The sequence below is a fragment of the Lepisma saccharinum genome, chromosome 16, assembly GCF_977018435.1.
Source record: "Lepisma saccharinum chromosome 16, izLepSacc3.1, whole genome shotgun sequence".
Classification (NCBI taxonomy): domain Eukaryota; kingdom Metazoa; phylum Arthropoda; class Insecta; order Zygentoma; family Lepismatidae; genus Lepisma; species Lepisma saccharinum.
The window spans coordinates 52960410-52980352 of record NC_139244.1 but is presented as its reverse complement, the minus strand read 5'-3'; the positions used below and the strand labels follow the sequence as shown (position 1 = coordinate 52980352).

At 39.1% G+C, this 19943-nt stretch overlaps 1 protein-coding gene across 1 annotated transcript in view; it reads left to right on the top strand.

Annotated features, from left to right (window-relative positions):
* The window catches only part of LOC146000084 (uncharacterized), a 40034-nt gene extending 20393 nt beyond the window's left edge, over positions 1–19641 (top strand). Inside the window, exon 4 of the mRNA XM_083137416.1 lies at positions 19376–19641. Within this exon, the coding sequence (XP_082993542.1) occupies positions 19376–19555 (180 nt within the window). The 3' untranslated portion in view covers positions 19556–19641. The remainder of the gene's footprint in view (positions 1–19375) is intronic.
* The last annotated feature ends 302 nt before the right edge of the window (positions 19642–19943 follow it).

Below are 19943 nucleotides of genomic sequence, written 5' to 3'. Positions count from 1 at the left end.
AAAATCTGTTGCGGCAGTTATGTATCGGTGACGAAGATTGGATGAAGGAGGATATGTACCTGAAAAGCCTAGGCAAATCCGCTGGAATGGCTTCTGTGCGGGAAAAGTACAAAGTTCTTCTACTGGTGGACCTGGACGGCGTTTATTCTGCTGGCATGTAATACATTCCCTAATTTTCCTTTGAATAAATAATTTCATATTTGGAAAATAAGTTCGTGATAATGCAAAATTGTAAAATTTGGTAAATCCAAGATGAGAACCTCCTATGGGTGAAGCGTGGAGTGTCTCAATCACAGAATCACGTAACGTCATTGGAATGCATAACAATTTCCTGGTAGTGGCTCCCAATTTCTCTTGTCTATATAATACACCATCTTCCAACACATGATGATAAACCTGCCTTTGGATGGATAAAGGTAGTGTTCCATCGTCCCTTTCTGGGTCCTCAAAAAATTTTAATAATTGGGCCAAAAAAGGAATCGTGTCTCTGATGTTCCGCGACATCTGTGGTTGCATCAAATAATGTAAGTGTCCTGGGTTCGGGAATGTCCTCTTCAGTGTTGCCATCCTCTATATTTTCTCCACATTCTCTGCTGAGGGGATCGGCGATGTTCTCCGTAGTTTTGACATGTATAGGAGTGAATGAAAAATCCTCCAAAAGGTTACTCCATCGAAGAAGCTTTGAGCTTAAATTACGGGATGTCCTAATTAACGTAATTGCTTTATTGTCCGTGTGTAAATCAAAATGGCGCCCCACAAGAAATTATATAAATGATTTGAGAGCATATAAAATTGCTGTTAGTTCTTGTTCAATGCCTCTCAATCTTTTTTCAGTGTCCGTCAACGTTCTACTGCAGTACGCACATGGCAAGTACTCTCCTTCTGCATTGGGCTGCATCAATACGCCAATGACCGCATGAGATGAAGCATCGGTAAAAACCTTGGTGTTCTTCGCTGGATCGTAAGGTAACAAAACAGGTGCAGTACTTAGTGATTCTTTTAATTTCTCAAATGCTGATTGTTGTTCAGGACCCCATGTAAATTTCTTGCCTTAAACCTTCTAATGGTGATGCAATGTCAGAAAAATGTTTGACGTACTTCCTTACGTTGCTGCAAAGACCTAAAAACATTTTAACCTTTTTTGTGGTGGTAGGAATCTTATAATTCTTAATGGATGACAGTATTCTCTCGCTGATACGGTACCCATATCTGCCCACATTGTGGCCTAAGGCAATTGTCTCGTAGTATCCAAATGATCATTTAGGTGCAGCCAATTTCAATCCGGCAAATCGTAACATTGGAACATTTTCTCTATATTCACCAGCATATCCTTAAATGTATTAGCAAATACAAACATGTCATCAATATAAAAGGCAAAATTATTATCATTCATACCCGCTGTAGCAAGCTGGACACATCGGGCCATCGCCGCGGGAGATGTCACATGTCCTATAGGTGTAAAATTCATAGAAAATTGTCCCCTGGCTGGTATAGTAAAGGCAGTGTATTTTTTCGATTCTTCCGCTATTGGAATCTGAAAGAATCCTTGTTTTAGGTCGGCACTACAGTAGTAGCTCTTACCGGCCATATTATGCAATATTTCTGAAATGTTTCCTATTGAAACTGCATCGAAAACAGACCTGGCATTAAGTAAACGAAAATCCTGCACCATGCGATAAGCTCCTGATTTCTTCTTAACAAGAAAAACTGGGGAATTGTAGGGTGATGTGTAGGACTGATGACCCCTGCTTCTATCAAGTTGTCAATTTGCTGATTATTTACCGAACTTAGGTGTACAGGTATGGGGTAGGCTGGGACGTGAAATTCAGAATCGTCCTTTAACTTTATACGATGCGTATAATTAGTGGCACAACCAATGTCCTGCTCAGACCAAGGAAACACATCTACATTCCTCTCTAATAATTGTGTAAGTTGCAATTTCTGATCGGGTTCTAATGCTGGATTAATGTCAAATTTAGTAATGTCGTGCACTGGTTTTGTCATGGTGCCAGTCTCCTTGGTCACCATCACGTTAGGTCCTTCGTCATCTGCAATATGACGCGAAGGTGGTACTGGATTATGCCATGCCTCTGCGGTACCTAAGCGTGCCCCTTTCCTAATTTTAATTTTGTAAGAATTTGGGTTAGTAATCCAAATTAAAAATGACTCCGGATTTACAATGGCTCGAGGCACCATTAAGCCTGTGTCCATTTGAAACTGTAAATCTGGTTCTAAAAAAGTCAAATTGTGATTATTAGAATTTGTCAATTTGACAGGAATACACAAATGAGACCTAGGTTTAATTCTAATTTGTCTGGAAGTTACAAATTCTGGCACATATAAATCCCTGATCAGACTAGCAACTTTTATGGATACGTCAAAGGTTTTTCTGTGTTCCGTCCTTAACTGGTTCCGCGGAAGAGTATAAATCTCCTCAATGTGAGTCGATTTTGATCAAAATCCAAATTTGCTTGATGAGCTCTTAAAAAATCATTTCCCAAGATTGTCCCATGTTCAAAATTTGGAATCATCCGAAAAGGATGGGTAAAATTGAGGCCGTTTATTGTAAATATTAACAGGACAATCTCTTAATTTCAATTTGTTCTTTTGCTACTCCCCTTATGGCCGTATGAATTTTAAAACGTTTGGCTGTTGAAGGAATATCTCGATCACTAGTAACTGATACTTGCTCCCGGAATCCACAAGAAACCTCTGACGTTGTCCCCCTAACACTGTGTTAATATATATTAATTCCTCATAGGGTAAAGTAGAGACTGAAATTTGCTTTCCTACAAAATCTGCGCATACGTCTCTTCTATGGGCAGTCACTGTTCGTTTAAAGCCTCCTTGTTCTGAAAACAAGTGGCTGCCGAGTGATAAGGGTAATTACAAATTGAGCAGCGTGATCTTCGTTGCTTTTCTCTATCTTCCTGGCCTCGCCCTGCTGAAGACGACGAACCCCGCGAGTTCTGTCCGCGGAAGTTTCCACGTCCTCGCCATTGTTGGGTATTGCCATATCGCCTATTGCGATCTGAATTGTTGTTATTATTAGGGCGTGTATTCCTATACCCCTATTGTATTGTCGTCGTCTATTATTGTTACCCCGGTAGGAACCTCTATAATTATTTCCTGTCTGATAATGCTCTCTATAACATGGGTCTCTAAATTGTTTCTGACTAGATGAGTCGGTGCCTGGGTGCGGTTTTTGATCCTCCATACTATCCAGTCTAAAAGTAAGGCTCGCTAATCTTGCTTTTAAACCAGTTTCCTGAGCCTGAACTTGAGCTTTGTTACTTGGAGGATTATTAGCTAATTTCAATTTCTCGACCTCCTTTTGCAAGGCATTGAATCTTGCGTCGATCTCTTAAGTAGGTCGCGATTGTGCAGAGTCAGCAGTAGCCGGATTGTTATTCTGCAATAAAATTAGCTGCTGTTGCGAAAGTGTTGGTGCACTGTGCAAAGGAAGGAATAAACTGTCCCTTTGATCTTCGCACCTCAGCTCTTTGAGCTTGCGCTGCCTCATCAGAAACTGAAGCTTTTCAAAGGATTTTAAATTCTTAAGTAACCCATGCACTGACTCATATTCTTTATGATGGATATCTTCCATGTAATCCACCTGCAGTCCAAATATAATCTGTTTAATCTGCTGTTGAATGCCCATTTTGGGGTCTGCTTTAAGTAAAAGTAGCTGCTTGTCCCGAACATAATTTGTAACCGGCTCAGTTTCCTTATGCAACCTGTATCGAATTTGTTCCTCAATCTGGAGTTGATCCAAGGACCCTGTAAATTCATCTTTATATTTTTGTCGTGTGTCCTCGTAAGAACTGTCTTGATTTTCTGGAACATCTTTCCAAGTCTGATACCATCGTAACGCTGGCCCGGCCAGAAGGGCTGGGAACAATTCCTGCTTTCTGGCGCTGTTCCAACCATTTAAAATGGCAAGGCTATCTACTTTGTCTAAAAATTTCGATACATCTTCCCCTGCTATCCCCTGAAATGGGATACCCTCTAAAATAGTTAGGGGAACAAACTGAGACTGAGCCACAGTTGCAAATTGTGTTGGGCCTATATCTCTAATAACCTGACGTTGGTGCTCTAATTGCTGTTCCTTTTCCTGTTGTTCTAATAATTGTCGCTGAAGGCGTCTAGTTAATATTGGGCTACGTTTAAATTTGGGGGTGGAACTTGCAGTTGGACCGCTGACATCTAAATTAAAACTTGTAGTCCCTCGTTCTATATCTAATAACTGGACTAATGTTTCATCGAGTTCATCAGCAAGGTGAAAGCTCGACATCTATCATGGCATATATAAATCCTTCTCCCGCCATTAACGTTAAAAAACTTTAATCTCTATGTATTTTCAAAATCAATTGTGGCAAGGACATCCTAAAAGAAACTGAACAAGTGAGCAAAATTTTGGGGTGGATTAATCAAAACTGGTTAACCACGTGTCAATTTTTGGGGTAGGGTTAAATTTAATTAAAAACTGGTTAACAATTTTCCATCTCATTTCCAAAAAATGGATGAAAGCCCTAAATATTTCCATCATGTGTCAAAATGGACATAGGGGGAAAATTTCAAAGCTAACAATTAACTGCAACTCTTTTAATTTTCTGGAAAAAAATGAAAAGGCCTCAAGCACTCCACCACGTGTCATTCTAAAGAATGAGGGGATCTGAACCAGTGTTTGTGCAATTAATTGCTGGGTGATGTATGTTACTCATCATTCATCCTCTGATGAGAGCACTGTCATTGGCATGACGAGTTAACGCTTGGCAATGCGAAAGGTACAAAATCACACTAAGGAACTAAACTACAGAAAAGACAAAGGTCACTCGTTGGGTTTTGTGAAACGTTGAACCTAAATCATGGCTGGGTGTTAGGATAATTACCTGTCTATCTGAAGTATTAGGCTGAATAGAATATGCGAAGGCCTCTGTTAGCTTCTCCAATTTGTCGACCAGAGCGTCGTTCCACTTCTGACCTACTGCTCTGCTAACCACCTCTTCTCTCAACTCAAATCCCAAAAGTCAGTCCCCTCCCAGCTTGTCTCACCTCTATATCACTAATCCATCGAGCTCTTCCTCTATGCCGAATCGTGTTTTTTTAATTGCCACCATGCAAACCGCTGACTCTATAACCAGAAGAATTACCTGTTTCCTGAATGCTCAGGAGGTTTGCATGGCACAACAATTTGCATTGTAAACATGCCTCAGAGGTTGAGACAACTGAGAAAAACAAGTGAATTCCCTGGTCAACGTGAAGCATTCAGAGAGACTTAAAAAACTAAACATATAATATTAGGGATTGATACGACATTATTAGCCACGCATTGGTTCTGAAAAAAATATATAAAGAATATGTAGGTCAGTCACAAGTCCGGATTGACCGATAAGGATATCACAACAATAAGGATGTAAAAAAAATGTCTTTCGCAGATGAAAGTCAATGGTATGTCACCACAGTCTTAATTTATCCCGTGTCAAACAATATAATAAAAATACATAAGCGGTAACACATATACATAGTTGTCGCACTGATATTGGTGAAACACGCAAGTTTGTGTGGTACCGACTTCGCCAGACATGGTTCGTACATGACGAAGAAAAGCAGCGATGTAAGTGGTCGACCATGCACACGAAGGGACACAAAGACGCATGGAAGCGTGTTATGGCGTATGACGTCATAAAATGACGCACTGTGACGTAAAAACACTTGACTGCACTGTAAGCATGTTGAGGCCATGACATATGAGAAACACTGGCGATGCACTGGAAATATTGACGAATTGCCATAGCACTCTGAGAGGATAGGACGTCGGAGCGATGGTCCAGTAAAAAGGGGGCGGGGTCGCTGAACACTAGGGTGGCAGAAGCAGAAGGGAGCAACGCTAGCGCAGTATATACTAGAATCGTAAAGTCCCTGATGTAAATATGGACACGTTAAGATTTAATTAATTATCCTCACATCGTCTTATGCAATTTGAAAAACAGTAGTTGTGCGAGGCAATTTGTTGGATCTTTTTTTATAATACACCAAAAAGACAAGTTTCGTTCGTGAATATGAATATAGAAAATAAGCACGAGAACGTAAGTCTGACTTTGGGACATATTAAACACATATGAGGCCAATATGGCCACCATTTGTGTTACTGTTTTGAAAAGTATAAGTCAATCAAAATACAACGTAAAATTATTTATACAACTTTTAAATGTTATTTTATACAATTACATGGTTTTAAATTTGATACAGTTAAACATGTAAAGATTGAAAAGCAAGTTAAAAAATGTTTGGAACATTTAAGGACCTTTTTTAGATATTTACGTTTTATTTTATAATTTTTGTAACTTTTATGCATTCAAATGTTAGATAGAAACATTTAACATTACTAAAGGGCGATCCATAAAGATCGCCGGATTTGAAAAGGACGCCATATTTTTTTTTGTTTGATTGGCAGCATAGTTTGTGCGATTGTTGTTATCAGTTACCATTGAGGTTTTGTGTTGAGAAGCATTTCAGTTGTTCTACTTTTTGTGTGTGTTGTTAACGCCATGGAAAAGTACAGTAAGGACCAGCGAGTTTTGATTGTCAAAACGTACCACAAGAATGGTGAAAGCTTCGCGATGACTGTTCGGATACTCCGTACAATACTTGGTCATCTTCATGCACCAAACGAATCAACTGTTCGTAGATTGATCAAGAAATTAGAAGAAACTGGATGAACACAAGACATCAAAAACCCACTGAAACCAGCGGATGATCTAAAACGACTGCGATTTGTTGACTGGATCCTTGAACGGGAACGAGAGAACGAAGGTTTCGCAAAGAGCATCATTTTCAGCGATGAAGCTGATTTTCATTTAAACGGGTTCGTAAACAAGCAGAATTGCCGAATATGGAGATCTGAGAATCCAAGAGTGATTCTCGAAAAGGAAAGGCATGCTTAGAGAGTTACGGTTTGGTGTGGAATTTGGAGTGGGGGTTTGGTCGGTCCTTACATTTTTGAAGACGAAGAAGGAAATGCTCTGACAGTGAATGGAATTCGTTACCGTGCAATGCTAACTGATTTTCTTTTGCCTCGTTTCGATCAAATGAACATCGAAAATGTATGGTTTCAACAAGACGGTGCAACTTGCCACATTTCAGGAGAAACAATCAATCAGCTACGTGAGAAGTTCCCGGACAGAATAATCACGTTGCGAGGAGACCAAACCTTTCCACCTCGATCTTGTGACTTGACACCATGTGACTTTTTCTTGTGGGGGGTACTTAAGCAACTTAAGCAAGAAATTCGACGTGTGCTCAACACGCTTCACGGGGAAATGTTTGATCGGCTCATGGTGAATTTCATGGACCGAGTGATTGCGTGTAGGAGGGTCATATGCCCGATATTGTTTTCCATGCTTAAACCTTAATATCTCGTGAAGAGAATGGTGTGTTTTGTGCTTTTTTTTTCTTCAAAAATACATTTCATTTATACCAACTTAAAATCCGGTGTTCTTTATGGATCACCCTTTACAAATGGAAGAAGAACATAAGAATTATAATGAAACAATAATAATATCTCATTTTTTTATTTTGACTTTATTGTTTTTTGGACAAGTGAAAAGGTCCTTGTCATTCTTTACAAGCCCTACGCACTCCTTGTGCACATCAATCGCACACACCACACGAGTATCATATCTTTCACCTCATCTTCACAACAAATAACACAGTATCAGTTCTCATTATTTCTTGGGAAGTCTTCTTCTGCACAGTCTTCCGTTTTCCCTTCTTCGGTTTTTGTTTGTTCTTGGCCGCTGATTTAGTGATCTTTTCGATGACTTTTTTGTCTTGAAATAAGCTTTTCCTCGAGACAAAGCCTCGACTATTTAATGCAGGTCTCATCACTCGGGTCATCTTTCTTGGCTCTTCGGTGTTAGAAAAATTTTTTGAAAAGAAGTTTGAGGGGTCGATGTTGTGATTATTTTTGGATCATCCATATCTTCCAATTCCTTGGAGTCATCTGAAGAACATCCATTCACATTATCCAACACAGTGAACCTCACTATATTTTCAGTATTTTTACAGGATTAACCCATAATCGCTGCACTTGGCCATATTAGCTGCTATTGATTTTTTTTAAAATTCCAAGTTATTCTAATTAATATTGTTGATTAGCGCTGGGCTACAATTTTCCTGAAAACGTTAATGTTTACATAAATCATGTTATTCAGCTAATTCATTTTTTCAAATACAAATTGAAAGTCGTAGACAAAATAACATTGCAACCATTTGTTATAATAGGAAAATATTCATGTAAATTCCTTTCAACGTATAATAAATTCCTTTTTTATATAACTGAAAATATTTAAAGTGTAAATACTACCGTATTGAACTTACATCGTTGATTGTACTGGCGAGCCCTTAGCCCTTCCTGAGTCCAGAATCCACGTTCCTTCTTCCCTGGATAATAGGGTTTCATTTCTGAAACAAAATAAAGAACACATAAATAGAAATACAATGTAACAAAATTCATGACATCATGAATTTCTGAAGTAAGTGTTGTTCAAATATTTCTAACGTGTTTTCTGAACGTTTCTGACTTTTATGATATTTTTGACGCAGCATTAATCCCACATCCTTCGTAATAAAGCCTACCCTTTGGACGAATCCCTTCGCGCCTTCATCGTGTTATGCAATGTTTCAACAACCGAGATCATTGCGCGTCCAGCTTAATTTTTCAAAATTTTGATTTCGACATCAAATATATTAGGTCCGCCCACAATGAAATGGCTGATGACTCCATTTTCTAACTATGATATATCTTTTTAGTAATTAGATCTGCTATGTGCTACCTCCGACTAGACTTACTATTTCAGTGTTAGTAAATTAGTAAATTAGCACGAGGCTTAGAAATAATCAGTGAATTCAGTCGATAATTGAGAATTCATTTAATAAGACTGGTCAGGGAACTAGATGTATTTCGCGTGGAACCATTTTGTGTAGGCTTTAAACCATCTCATGCACATCTCGAGTGCTGTAAAAAGAGGATTTCTGTCGAGCGCCAAATCGTTAGCACAGACGACGCTAGATACCGTACCGAATAGGGTTTCTTCGTTCGAGCGAATAACGCTCGAACAAGTAAAGCGAGCGGTATAAGCTCGAAGCCCTGCACACGTACAATCGTAATTTGTCTGTCGTAGCGGGCCCTCAAATATGGATAGTGAAGTGAAAGACTCAGTGAAATTCAAAACTAAGTGAACATATTCATCACCACCATGTTGAAATGTAGTTTAGTCTCTCTTACCAACGCACAGTGGTAAACAGATGACTGTAGGCTGAAACTGCGAGGACGGATTATTTACATATATGTGTCTACGTTCATTGTCACATGAAAATTATATTCCATTGCATACGCTGGAGATTGGGAGACTCGAAAGAGTACGGACGAGCAAAAGTGGTTCCCTGCAGTACTCTAGTATGTGTGTGTACGTATAGGGTATATATATTGATGAAGTATAATGAGTGAAGTTAGAGAAGAGGCTCGTTTAATGCTCTCTTCCACTGTTCATTAACCTTCCTCCTTCATCTATTGCTTCAAAGTTATCCCAGGAATGCGCTGCATTTCATATTGCTTCAATCCTGAAGTCATACGGGAGTATACGAAAGTAGCCTCGCCGACAGAGAACTGGAGGAGTAACAACCTCTAGTCTGGCATGAGTATAAATGCGAAGTCCGGAAGGACATCGCTCTCATTCGCTTACAGTTTTACTCTGAATCTACTTCCATACACTCAGCGCGGGATAACGGAGGTCAAGTTGGTCAGAGTCGAAGTACTGACTCTGACACGATATGGACACAACATACATCTTCGTCTAGGACAAGACTCTACAAGAACTTCGGGCAGGTATGATAGTGGGGAAAGAGCATTGTCACTCATATACATATAACTCATATTTTTCCTTCATTCACTGGGGGGAGGGGTCTCTTTTGAATTAGTTATGAACCATAAACCTCTCGCTTAATAATTTGCTACATACCGGTGACTCTCGATTCACAAGGTTCAATTGAGTCACACATCATGGTGGAGTTGCAGAACACTGCATAATAATGATGCAAGTAACTGTTTTTCTTTTGTTTTTAAACCCTCCCAACAAACCTTTGTTTAAAAATCAAGTATTTTACAATAGATTCTATTTCCCCAACTAACACTACGTAATGGAGACGCTTTATTTTTTTCAAACCATTTTGTACACACCCGTGCAAAACAGTCCTAAATTTTAAAGAGTTTTTCTCAGTCCCCAATTTTTTTTGTGTTCATTAACCTCACTAGTTGAACATCTTCATTGCTACGAATAACTATTTGAATTTGTTTAGTGACAGTGTTTTTTATCCTAACATAAATAAATACTTGCTGCGTACTACCCCCACTTGCTTTTTTTCACTTGCATAAAATTAGCGTATGAATAGCTCACAATTAAACTTGCATGAAGACCTTGACCATTATTTAAATCAAATCCTTGAATTAGCTACTTCGTTCACAGAACCCTCACCCTCAGTACAGCCCTTGAATACCTCACCTTCACCTCCACTTACTAGATCTTAATCTGCTAACACAGCCTACCCACAATTCTTTCAAGGTCTAGAAACACCCAAAAGAATACGTAAAGCACCCGTAACCAGTACTCCCAGTAACAGACCCTAAGGTTTACCCCCAGCAATGGCCAGTATACCTCAAGCGTTGTATCCTCACCCCATTAGTGAGCAAATTCCTCAAGACATCGAGCAATTTTTCTTTAAATTTGAGGTGATTTCAATCCCGAGTAACTGGAATGACCTTAAAAAGAAAGAAATGTTACCCCTCTCTCTGACAGACATACATAGCTTTGACCCACTTCCAGGACATTAAGACAAGAACAACCTTTAATGACTTGACGTACACTCAGATCAAGGACGAACTAAGTACTTTATTCAGGGGAGCTTATTTGCCCAGTCAACCATTTCAAATAGTATTAGCAAGAAAACAGCTACTAACTGAACATATTCATGTCGATGTCATAGCAAAGAAATCTCTAGTATTACAGTACTTCCCTGGGGCCTCCGAAGAACAGATTATATCATATATCATAACTGGTTTGCGTTCAAAATTTATTGGATGCTTAACTAACAACACATTTTTGAAAACAGAAGATCTGATTTCCCATTTACAGAACTTTGAACGGCAAGAAGCATTAATTCAGTCTCGTTTAGTTGAAGAACAGAGAGAAATAGAGAATGCGCTAGCGCAAGCAAGATACACTCAGTCAGTGAGCCCAGCTTTCCTTCGTTCCTAGCTACTCATTTCCGATACACAGCAATACCTATTCTCCCACCGCTGAAATGCAAGTCCAGCACATTCCTCAAGTCATTCAAAGTCCACACGCTTCAGTCCCACAATGTAATCAGTGTTCACAAGCACCACCTCAAGCGAATAACATACATTGTCACCCAGTTAGTTCCTTGAATCCCCGCAGCGCGGAGCCACAATCAGTGACAAACAATGAAGTCAGTCACAATACTAATCTTAGTGGCGAAAAAGAGAAACTTAATCCAGTAGAAGAGATTACGAACCCAGTGGAGAGTTTATCTCTCTCTACAAAAGAGACACAAATACCCAATTCCGTATTTGACTTTTGCGCAAATATTCTAGAATTTGAACGTACAATCTTAGTGACAATGAAGTTCGACCAGTCACAAATATAGGAGTGCGTTGTGAAAGAAGGAGAACACATGCATATGCTGAACATATTTTATTCAGCAGGCTACATGGAACAAAGGAAAACATAAATTTCCGCTGCAACGCAGCAATGTATGGTGTCCACACAAAATAAAACATTTTCGTCCATCTACACGTGACATTGAAGTTCGACCACTGTTAGAGGGGATCCTGTTTACCATGGTGTGACGCCGCCCCGTCGGCGAATTACTGTGGCAATGCGTCGGGGCATGCTGCGGACGAGTCGTTCAAGGTATTCCACATCGATGCGGTGCCATTCCTCCTGCAGGCAGGCGATAAGAGCAGCCACTGTCGTGGGTCCCCTCTGTTGCACACGTCGCTTAAGAACACGCCATACATTCTCAATGGGCGAGAGGTCGGGACTCGATGGTGGCCATGGCAGAGTTCGCACGTGATGGCGAGTCAACCATTCTCTTGTCAACCGCGCTGTATGAGGCCTGGCATTGTCGTGTTGAAAGATGAGACGCCGCCTGTGGAACAGGTGCCTTCGCACTGTGGGAAGATGCCGCTCCAGTATGCGTGTATAGGCGTGTGCATTCACAATGCCCTCACAGACGTTTAGTGGGCCAACCCCAGATGCCGTCATGCATCTCCATACCATCACTGACGCAGGTTTCTGTCCCCGACGTGCATAACATTTTACTTCATTCTGTTCCTCCTTCCGACAAATGACTGTTTTCCCGTATTTTCCCGTACACAACATTGAAAATGGATTCGTCCGTCCACAAAACCCTGTTCCACTGCCGAAATATCCATCCCCGGTACATTCGTGCTCACCGTAGTCGATTGCCTTTGTTCAACATGGAAAGGAAGGGTTTACGTTTCGCCTTGTACACTCGCTAACAGCATCGCTGTAGGTAACGGCGAATGGTTCTGGTTGACACTTCAATGTGAAAGCGTTCTCGAGTCCACAGTCGTAATTCGGCCACAGAAACATGATTGTTGGTCTGGATATAGCGCCTAAATATCCGTAGGTCACGCACGCTCAGCAGGCGTTTTCGACTAGGGGCCTTACCTGGCTCTGAAGTACCGTATTTTGGTGGTGTTTGATGATGAAGTGGACGGTTGACTTGGGTAAGTTCAGCTGGCGCACTATTTCCCGTTCACTGAGTCCATCCCGTTGCAACTCCACCACTCTTCTCCTCACGGTTTAGTCAATAGGTTTGCCCCTGGCCATGGTGATGATGCACTGCGGTTCCTCGGTGCACAGCACGCTCTTATATACGTCGGACTCCCTTATCGTGTCCGTGACGTCATGCTTCCGTCGAATGCGCCACTATCTGGAATTTTTCCGTATGGGTCTGGTGCCTGGTCGAAGTTCAATGTCACGCGTATAATTCCCCGTTTTCGTTCTTTACGTGACCTTGGGTGCAACATGCTGGGATCAAGATTCTTGCCTGCTCACACGCTTCCTCTTACACTCATGCGTCAGTTCTGCGGGTTACCCATTCCACCGCCTATGCCTCTGTGCATTTAATCACGTATTCCTTTCTGGTCGAACTTCATTGTCACCAAGGTTGTACCTCTAATAACTCAGTAAATAACAGGGACCAAAGAAAGTGAGGGGAACAATAATTCCACTCACCGAAATACCTACAGGGCTAATAAAAGAGGACAATATCGTTCCAACAATAGAGATCAATCTCGGGAAAATAAGATCTAATTCACGAGGACATTACAGAAATACGGCTAATCGCGACTCTGTGGATAGGCCACCCTGTGAGTATTGCCATAGGACTAATCACGAGAGTATTAGATGTTTTTATAAACCAGATGATGCTAATCCGTTAAACTAAAGTCATATTCGTTGTGCAGGAACAACTCTGAAGATAAATTCAGACCAGATACATTTCCAATAAATGAGAAAAATGGGTTATATTATATTAACGCTACTATTCAGGAGAAACAAATTGATTTACTTGTAGACGTGAGTTCTCAAATTACAATTTTTCCCAGGCACTTACTCCCGTCTAAAGTGAAAACATATAATGTACACTCCAACATTCAAGGTGTTACAGGGACAAAACTAACTGTAACTGAGATTGTAGCATTCCCTATTATAATTTGTAAATACAAATATTCACATCCCTTTGGAGTTGTATCAAAAACCCTTCGTCCCATCTTTGTAAATGATTTTCTAAAAACACATAGGTGTGATATTTCACTAAATAATAATACCATCAATAATTTAGGATACATACCGAAGTGTAATATCTCCAAAATGAAACAAACCACTCACACAGTATCACATGATATTTTTAGTCAAATTGAGAATGTAAATGTATTTAAAGGTACAGCTACAGTCACAGAAACAGTTCAGTTGAATCCGCACACCCGAACATACATTAATAAGTCATTTTCCTGCCTTCCCAACCTACCAAGTAAATCAACTTTACATTTGACCCCATCTAAATCAACAATGGCTAAATATGCAATTACAATTCCAAATGCTTATGTAAATGTAAATTCAGCAGTCATTCATGTAATAAATCCTAATGACACTCCTGTTAACTTACAAATGAACACTCCCATAGGTGATAAGTAATTGTGCCAAATTTTGGATGACGTCACATCTATTTGGAATCCTGCGAGTAATGAAGTTAACCACTCATATACATGTATTTAACACAGTACAGTAGACCAACAGTTAAAGGAAAGCCAGCAAAAATACGATCCTTCCCTGCTTAACGTCAATCCAGAAATACCACCAGAAGACAAAGAAAAAATTATTAAGCTAGTATACACGTATGCAGATGTTGTTCACTGGCCTGGTGATAGTTTATTTAAAACTAATGTCTTGAAATATGATATCAAACTCAAAAATAACACTTCTGTATATGCCAGACCTTACCCTTTGTCATTTCATTATCGTGAACCTATGAAAAAGGAAATTAACAAGCTATTAGAGTAAGGTTTAAGGTTTAATAACCCACTGTATGGGCAGTCCTTATAGACATCCAGTACTATTAGTAAAGAAATCTGACGACCCTTTTATACTAGTTTCTGACCTAAGATCCTCAAACATGCAAATTGAACCTCTTTCTTTACAGACACCCGATATTACTACGATTCTGACTGAAATGTCTGGAAAGAAGTATTATTCCGTTTTAGATTTCTCCAGCGCTTTCTTTCAGGTAGAGTTATCAGAACGTTCTAAAGCCATTACAGCATTCTCGGTCAACTACCTAGGCTCATTTCGTTTTGATCGATTACCTCAAGGAATATCCACAAGCAGTCAAATAATGAATAAAGTTAGTGAGTTGGCATTACAGGGAATAGATAGTTCTGAACTTTCAGTGTATACCGACGATGTGATTTGCTATTCCCAAAACCTTAGTTCTATGATCAATTTACTTGAAAGAGTGTTTCAGAAGCTTCGCAAAACCAACCTTAAACTTTCTCCACGCAAATGCCAGTTTGCTTTCACTCAAATTAAGGTTCTTGGGCATTTAGTATCGATGCGCGGGTTAAAAATATAATTTAGGGGCAATCATTGACTTTCCCCCCTCAGACTAAGAAGCAATTGCGTTCTATTCTTGTCCTTGTCAATTTCATAGGCCGGCACATTCAAAATTTTGCAGGACCTGCAGAATGTTTATTTAGGTTACTCATGAAAAATGTAAAGTATTAATGGACAGATGCACATCAAAAGAGTTTTGACACGTTGAAAAAATGATCACCTCCGCCATATTCTCCGATCATATGACCCCAAGCGCCCGTCATTTGTGTACGTGGACGCTAGTGCAGATGGCCTTGGTGGAACATTTATGCAACATGATGATGAACCTTCATCCTTGTGCATATTGCTCAAGATCACTCACCGACACAGAAAAGAAAGCAGACATATTTTCGTTTGAAGTACTTAGTTACTTACTTACTTATTCCGATCCTCTTCTACCGATTGGTGTCGAGGTTTTACAGAGAGCTCGCCATCTGTCAAGATCTTCTGCCAACTTCCTTCCTTCACTCCACGGGATGTTCCTCCTGCTCAGGATATCATTCATTCCCTCATTCCATGTCCTACGTGGAATTCCTTTCGGTCTCTTTGAGTCGAATCCTCCCATTCTTGTTTCCTATACCTGTTTAGGAATTCGACGTTTAGGCATTCTGCTGAGGTGTACAAACCATCTAAGTTGTGCTTGCTCATCATCATGATATATTGGTTTTGTGTTTATTGTTATTCTGATTGTTTGATTTCTGATTTTGTCCGTTCTGGTCTTACCCACTGTTCTCCTCAAATATTTTATTTCTACTGTTTGTAAGTTTTGTTTTTGTTTCCATTAATTATCCAGGATTCCCTTTCATATATCAATGTTGGTACATAAGTTGATTTGTACACAATCATTTTTTTTGGCTTATTTCCTTTTTTCCTAAAAATCCTTTGTTTATGGAATAATATAATCTGTTTGTATTCTTTATGCGAGTGTTTAATTCTTCATCTATTTTCCCATTACTATTGATTGTAACACCTAGATACTAAAAATTTTGTACTTATTTTAGCTCTGAATCATCAAGACTTATTATGCAGGGTTTTCCTATTCTCCCTATCCTTAACCCAGTTGTTTTATCTTTCTTTCAGAACATCATCCATCAGAATGATAAACAAGTATGGAGATAAAATATCACATTGTCTTACTTCTGTTGTTGTTATGAATTCCTCTCATCTGTTATTGCCTGTTCTGACATGGCATCTATTTATTTTGTAGAAACTTTGTATTGCTTCTACTAATTTTTTGTTTACATTGTTTTTCTTTACGGTTTTTCATAGCTCTTGCCATGGCACCTTATCGAAAGCCTTTTCCAAGTCTATAAAGCATAGGTATAATCTCTATTGTATTCTATAACTTTCTCTATTATTTGCCTTATTGTAAATATGTGATCTTCGACACTTCTACCAGGTCTGAATCCACTTTGTGTCTCCTCTAATTTATATTCTATTTCTTGTCTTAGTCTAGTTTCTAAAATTCTTGAATAGACTTTGCCAGGAACACTGAGTAGTGAAATACCACTGTGATTTCCGCATTCCCTGTTATCTCCTTTCTTATATATTGGTATTATTATTGATACTTCCCAATCCTTCACTATCTTCTTTTCCTTCCATGCCACATTTATTATTCTGAGCAACAGATCTTCTCCTTTCTTTCCCATATACTTGATTATTTCTGGTGAAATGCCATCATGACCAGCCGCCTTTCCTAGTTTCATTCTACTAATAGCTTTCTTTAGTCCTCCTCCGTAGCCGAGCCGGTTAAGGCGTTCACTCGTCTTGAGATCGTTCGCTGCGGGACGGCGTAGGTTCGAATCCGGCTCTAGTCGGAATCTTATTCGGAATACGTATAGGGCCGGTAGCAACCCACCATCGTGAGGAAATTGGCGAGCTCCTGGTGAGTGAGCGTAATCGGGTCGCGAAGACCTACAACGGCTGGGGGTTGGTCGGGCCGACGACCCGTCCCCCTAGTCTGGCTGCAGATCCCCATGCCCCCTTGGTGGCCCGCGTGGGAGGGAGGCAAGCAGTCGGTAGGTAAACCTTGGCCCAATGTCCCCAGCAGGAGTATAAATTTCTTTCCGTGGCGGAATGACATCGCTCTCATTTGCTCACAGTTTTACTCTGAATCTACTTCGATACACTCAGCGCGGGATAACGGAGGACAAGTTGGTCAGGGTCGAAGTACTGACTCTGACACGATATGGACACAACATACATCTTGGTCTAGGACAAGCCTACAAGAACTTCGGGCAGGTATGATAGTGGGGAAAGAGCATTATCACTCATATACATATAACTCATCTCTTTCTTTAATTGACCGAGGGGGTCCCTTTGGAATTAGTTATGAACCATAAACCTCTCGCTTTGTAATTTGTTACATCCAGGTGACTCTCGATTCCCAAGGTTCAATTGAGTCACATATCAATATATGCACTCAGAGCTGCGTGCGTATCTGCGTTAGGATCCGAGAATAGTGCAAAACTTACAAAAAAGTATGGTGTGTATGGGAGAAACTAACTAACTAACTCTCTAGCCTTCTTAAACCCGAAGGTTCATGGCTGCAGCAACACAGGCCTTCCATCTGTCCCTATCTTGAGCAAGATCTATATACTCTTTTCCATCCCTACCGATTTCCTTTAGGTCCATCTCAACGTTGTCCCTCCTTCTTCGTCTTGGCCTTCCTACAGGTCTCTTACCATCTGGTTTCCCAACAAGAATCCTGTAAACTCCTCTTTCCTCTCCCATTCGTGCCACATGGCCTGCCCACCTAAGTCTTCTTGATTTAATTATTCTAATAATATCTGGACATGAATACAAATTATGTAGTTCTAAATTACGTAACCTTCTCCACTCACCTGTCTCCTCATCCCTTTTAGGTCCAAAGATTTTCCTAAGGATCTTATTTTCAAATACTCTCAATTTATGTTCCTCTTTTAATGTAAGGGACCAAGTTTCACACCCATATAATACTACAGGCAAAATTACTGTTTTGTATATTTTAACTTTTAGTTTCTTAGATATTAAACGAGAAGACAAAAGTTTATGAAGAGAGAAGTAACATGCATTTCCTGAATTAAGCCTACTTTTTATTTCCTCTTTAATATAATTTTCATTTGTAAATATTACTCCTAAGTATTTGAATTTGGAAACTGGTTCAAACGAGTTGTTATCAATAATTAGATTTTGATTTTCGGCCTGTAAGCATATATTTAGTTTTCTCTTTGTTAACTTCCAAACCTATCTCTTTAGCAGTTTTGAAAAATATTTTAGCATTATTCTTAATCGTATTTATATCATCCCCCAGTAAGTCTACATCATCTGCATATGCTAACAACTGAGTCACACCATTTAATTTTAGTCCTTCTTTAGTTTCTTTTACCTTCCTTACAGCATATTCTAAGGCAAAATTAAAGAGCAATGGAGATAATGCATTTCCTTGTTTTAACCCATCATGAATTATAAATTTGTCAGACATATTATTACCAACACGAATTTTACTTTCTGTTTCACTGGTGCATATTTTTATCATACTAACAAGCTTCTTAGGTATTCCAAACTCTATTAATATATTATATAATTTATCTCTTTTGACCGAATCATATGCTTTTTTGAAATCAATGAATAGCTGATGGACATTTTGATTATATTCCCACTTTTTTTCAAGTGTCTGTCTGATGTGAAAAAATTGATCTGTAATTGATCTGTTACGTTTAAATCCACATTGATAATCACCTATAATTTCATTAGCATATGGGGTTAGTCTTGTTAAAAGAATGTTAGACAATATTTTATATGTTGTTGAGAGTAGAGAAATTCCACGGTAATTATTGCAGTTCATTTTATCACCTTTTTTAAACACAGGAACAATTATGGATTCTTTCCACTGTTGAGGGATTTCTTCTTTATTCCATATTAAACAAATTAATTTATGAATTTGACATATTAATGAATTTCCACCATATTTAATTAACTCGGCTGGTATTAAATCAATGCTAGGTGCTTTGTTATTTGTATGGAACAAGGATTATGTATATGTATATTTATATGTATGTGTATATGTATGAATGTATGTATGGATAGATGTATAAATTCGAGATGTATGTGTATATATATATTGTTTTTACTTTCAGGGAATTATGGACCCTGGATATGTGCGTGAGTTCGATTTCACAGCATATGCAAAGCAGTTCAAACGTTTTGATGGTGAATATATTATTAAGATACGTTTAACTGAAACTGACGGAACGGTAATCTTCTGTTACGACTTCAATTTTTTTTTCGAGCAGCCATGTACGAGTATTACGTGTTGAAGTAGAGATTTTACAATAATGAACACAGATTAAATATTTTCCGTTTTTCGAAATATGATTAGTAATGCTGAATAAATAAAATACTTTATCATTCATCTGTTTGTTTCTTCTATTTCTTTTTGATAAATTCCATTCCCTACTTGTTTCTATAGGAAATGAGCCACAGTGTGCGCAAATTCAGGTCGGTTCAAAATTACAAGTTTTATAATTGAGATGAATGAAAAAAAATCCAGCATTTCGTATTCACTGTTATTCTTTGAAGTTTAAATTTTTATATCCATCCTTTTACAGATGGTATTGGTTTTCCCAACTCCGTGGCGATCGGACAACAGGGGTCCCGGGCTCGAATACCGGACTGCACATGTGTATTCTTTATGAGTGTTTTCTT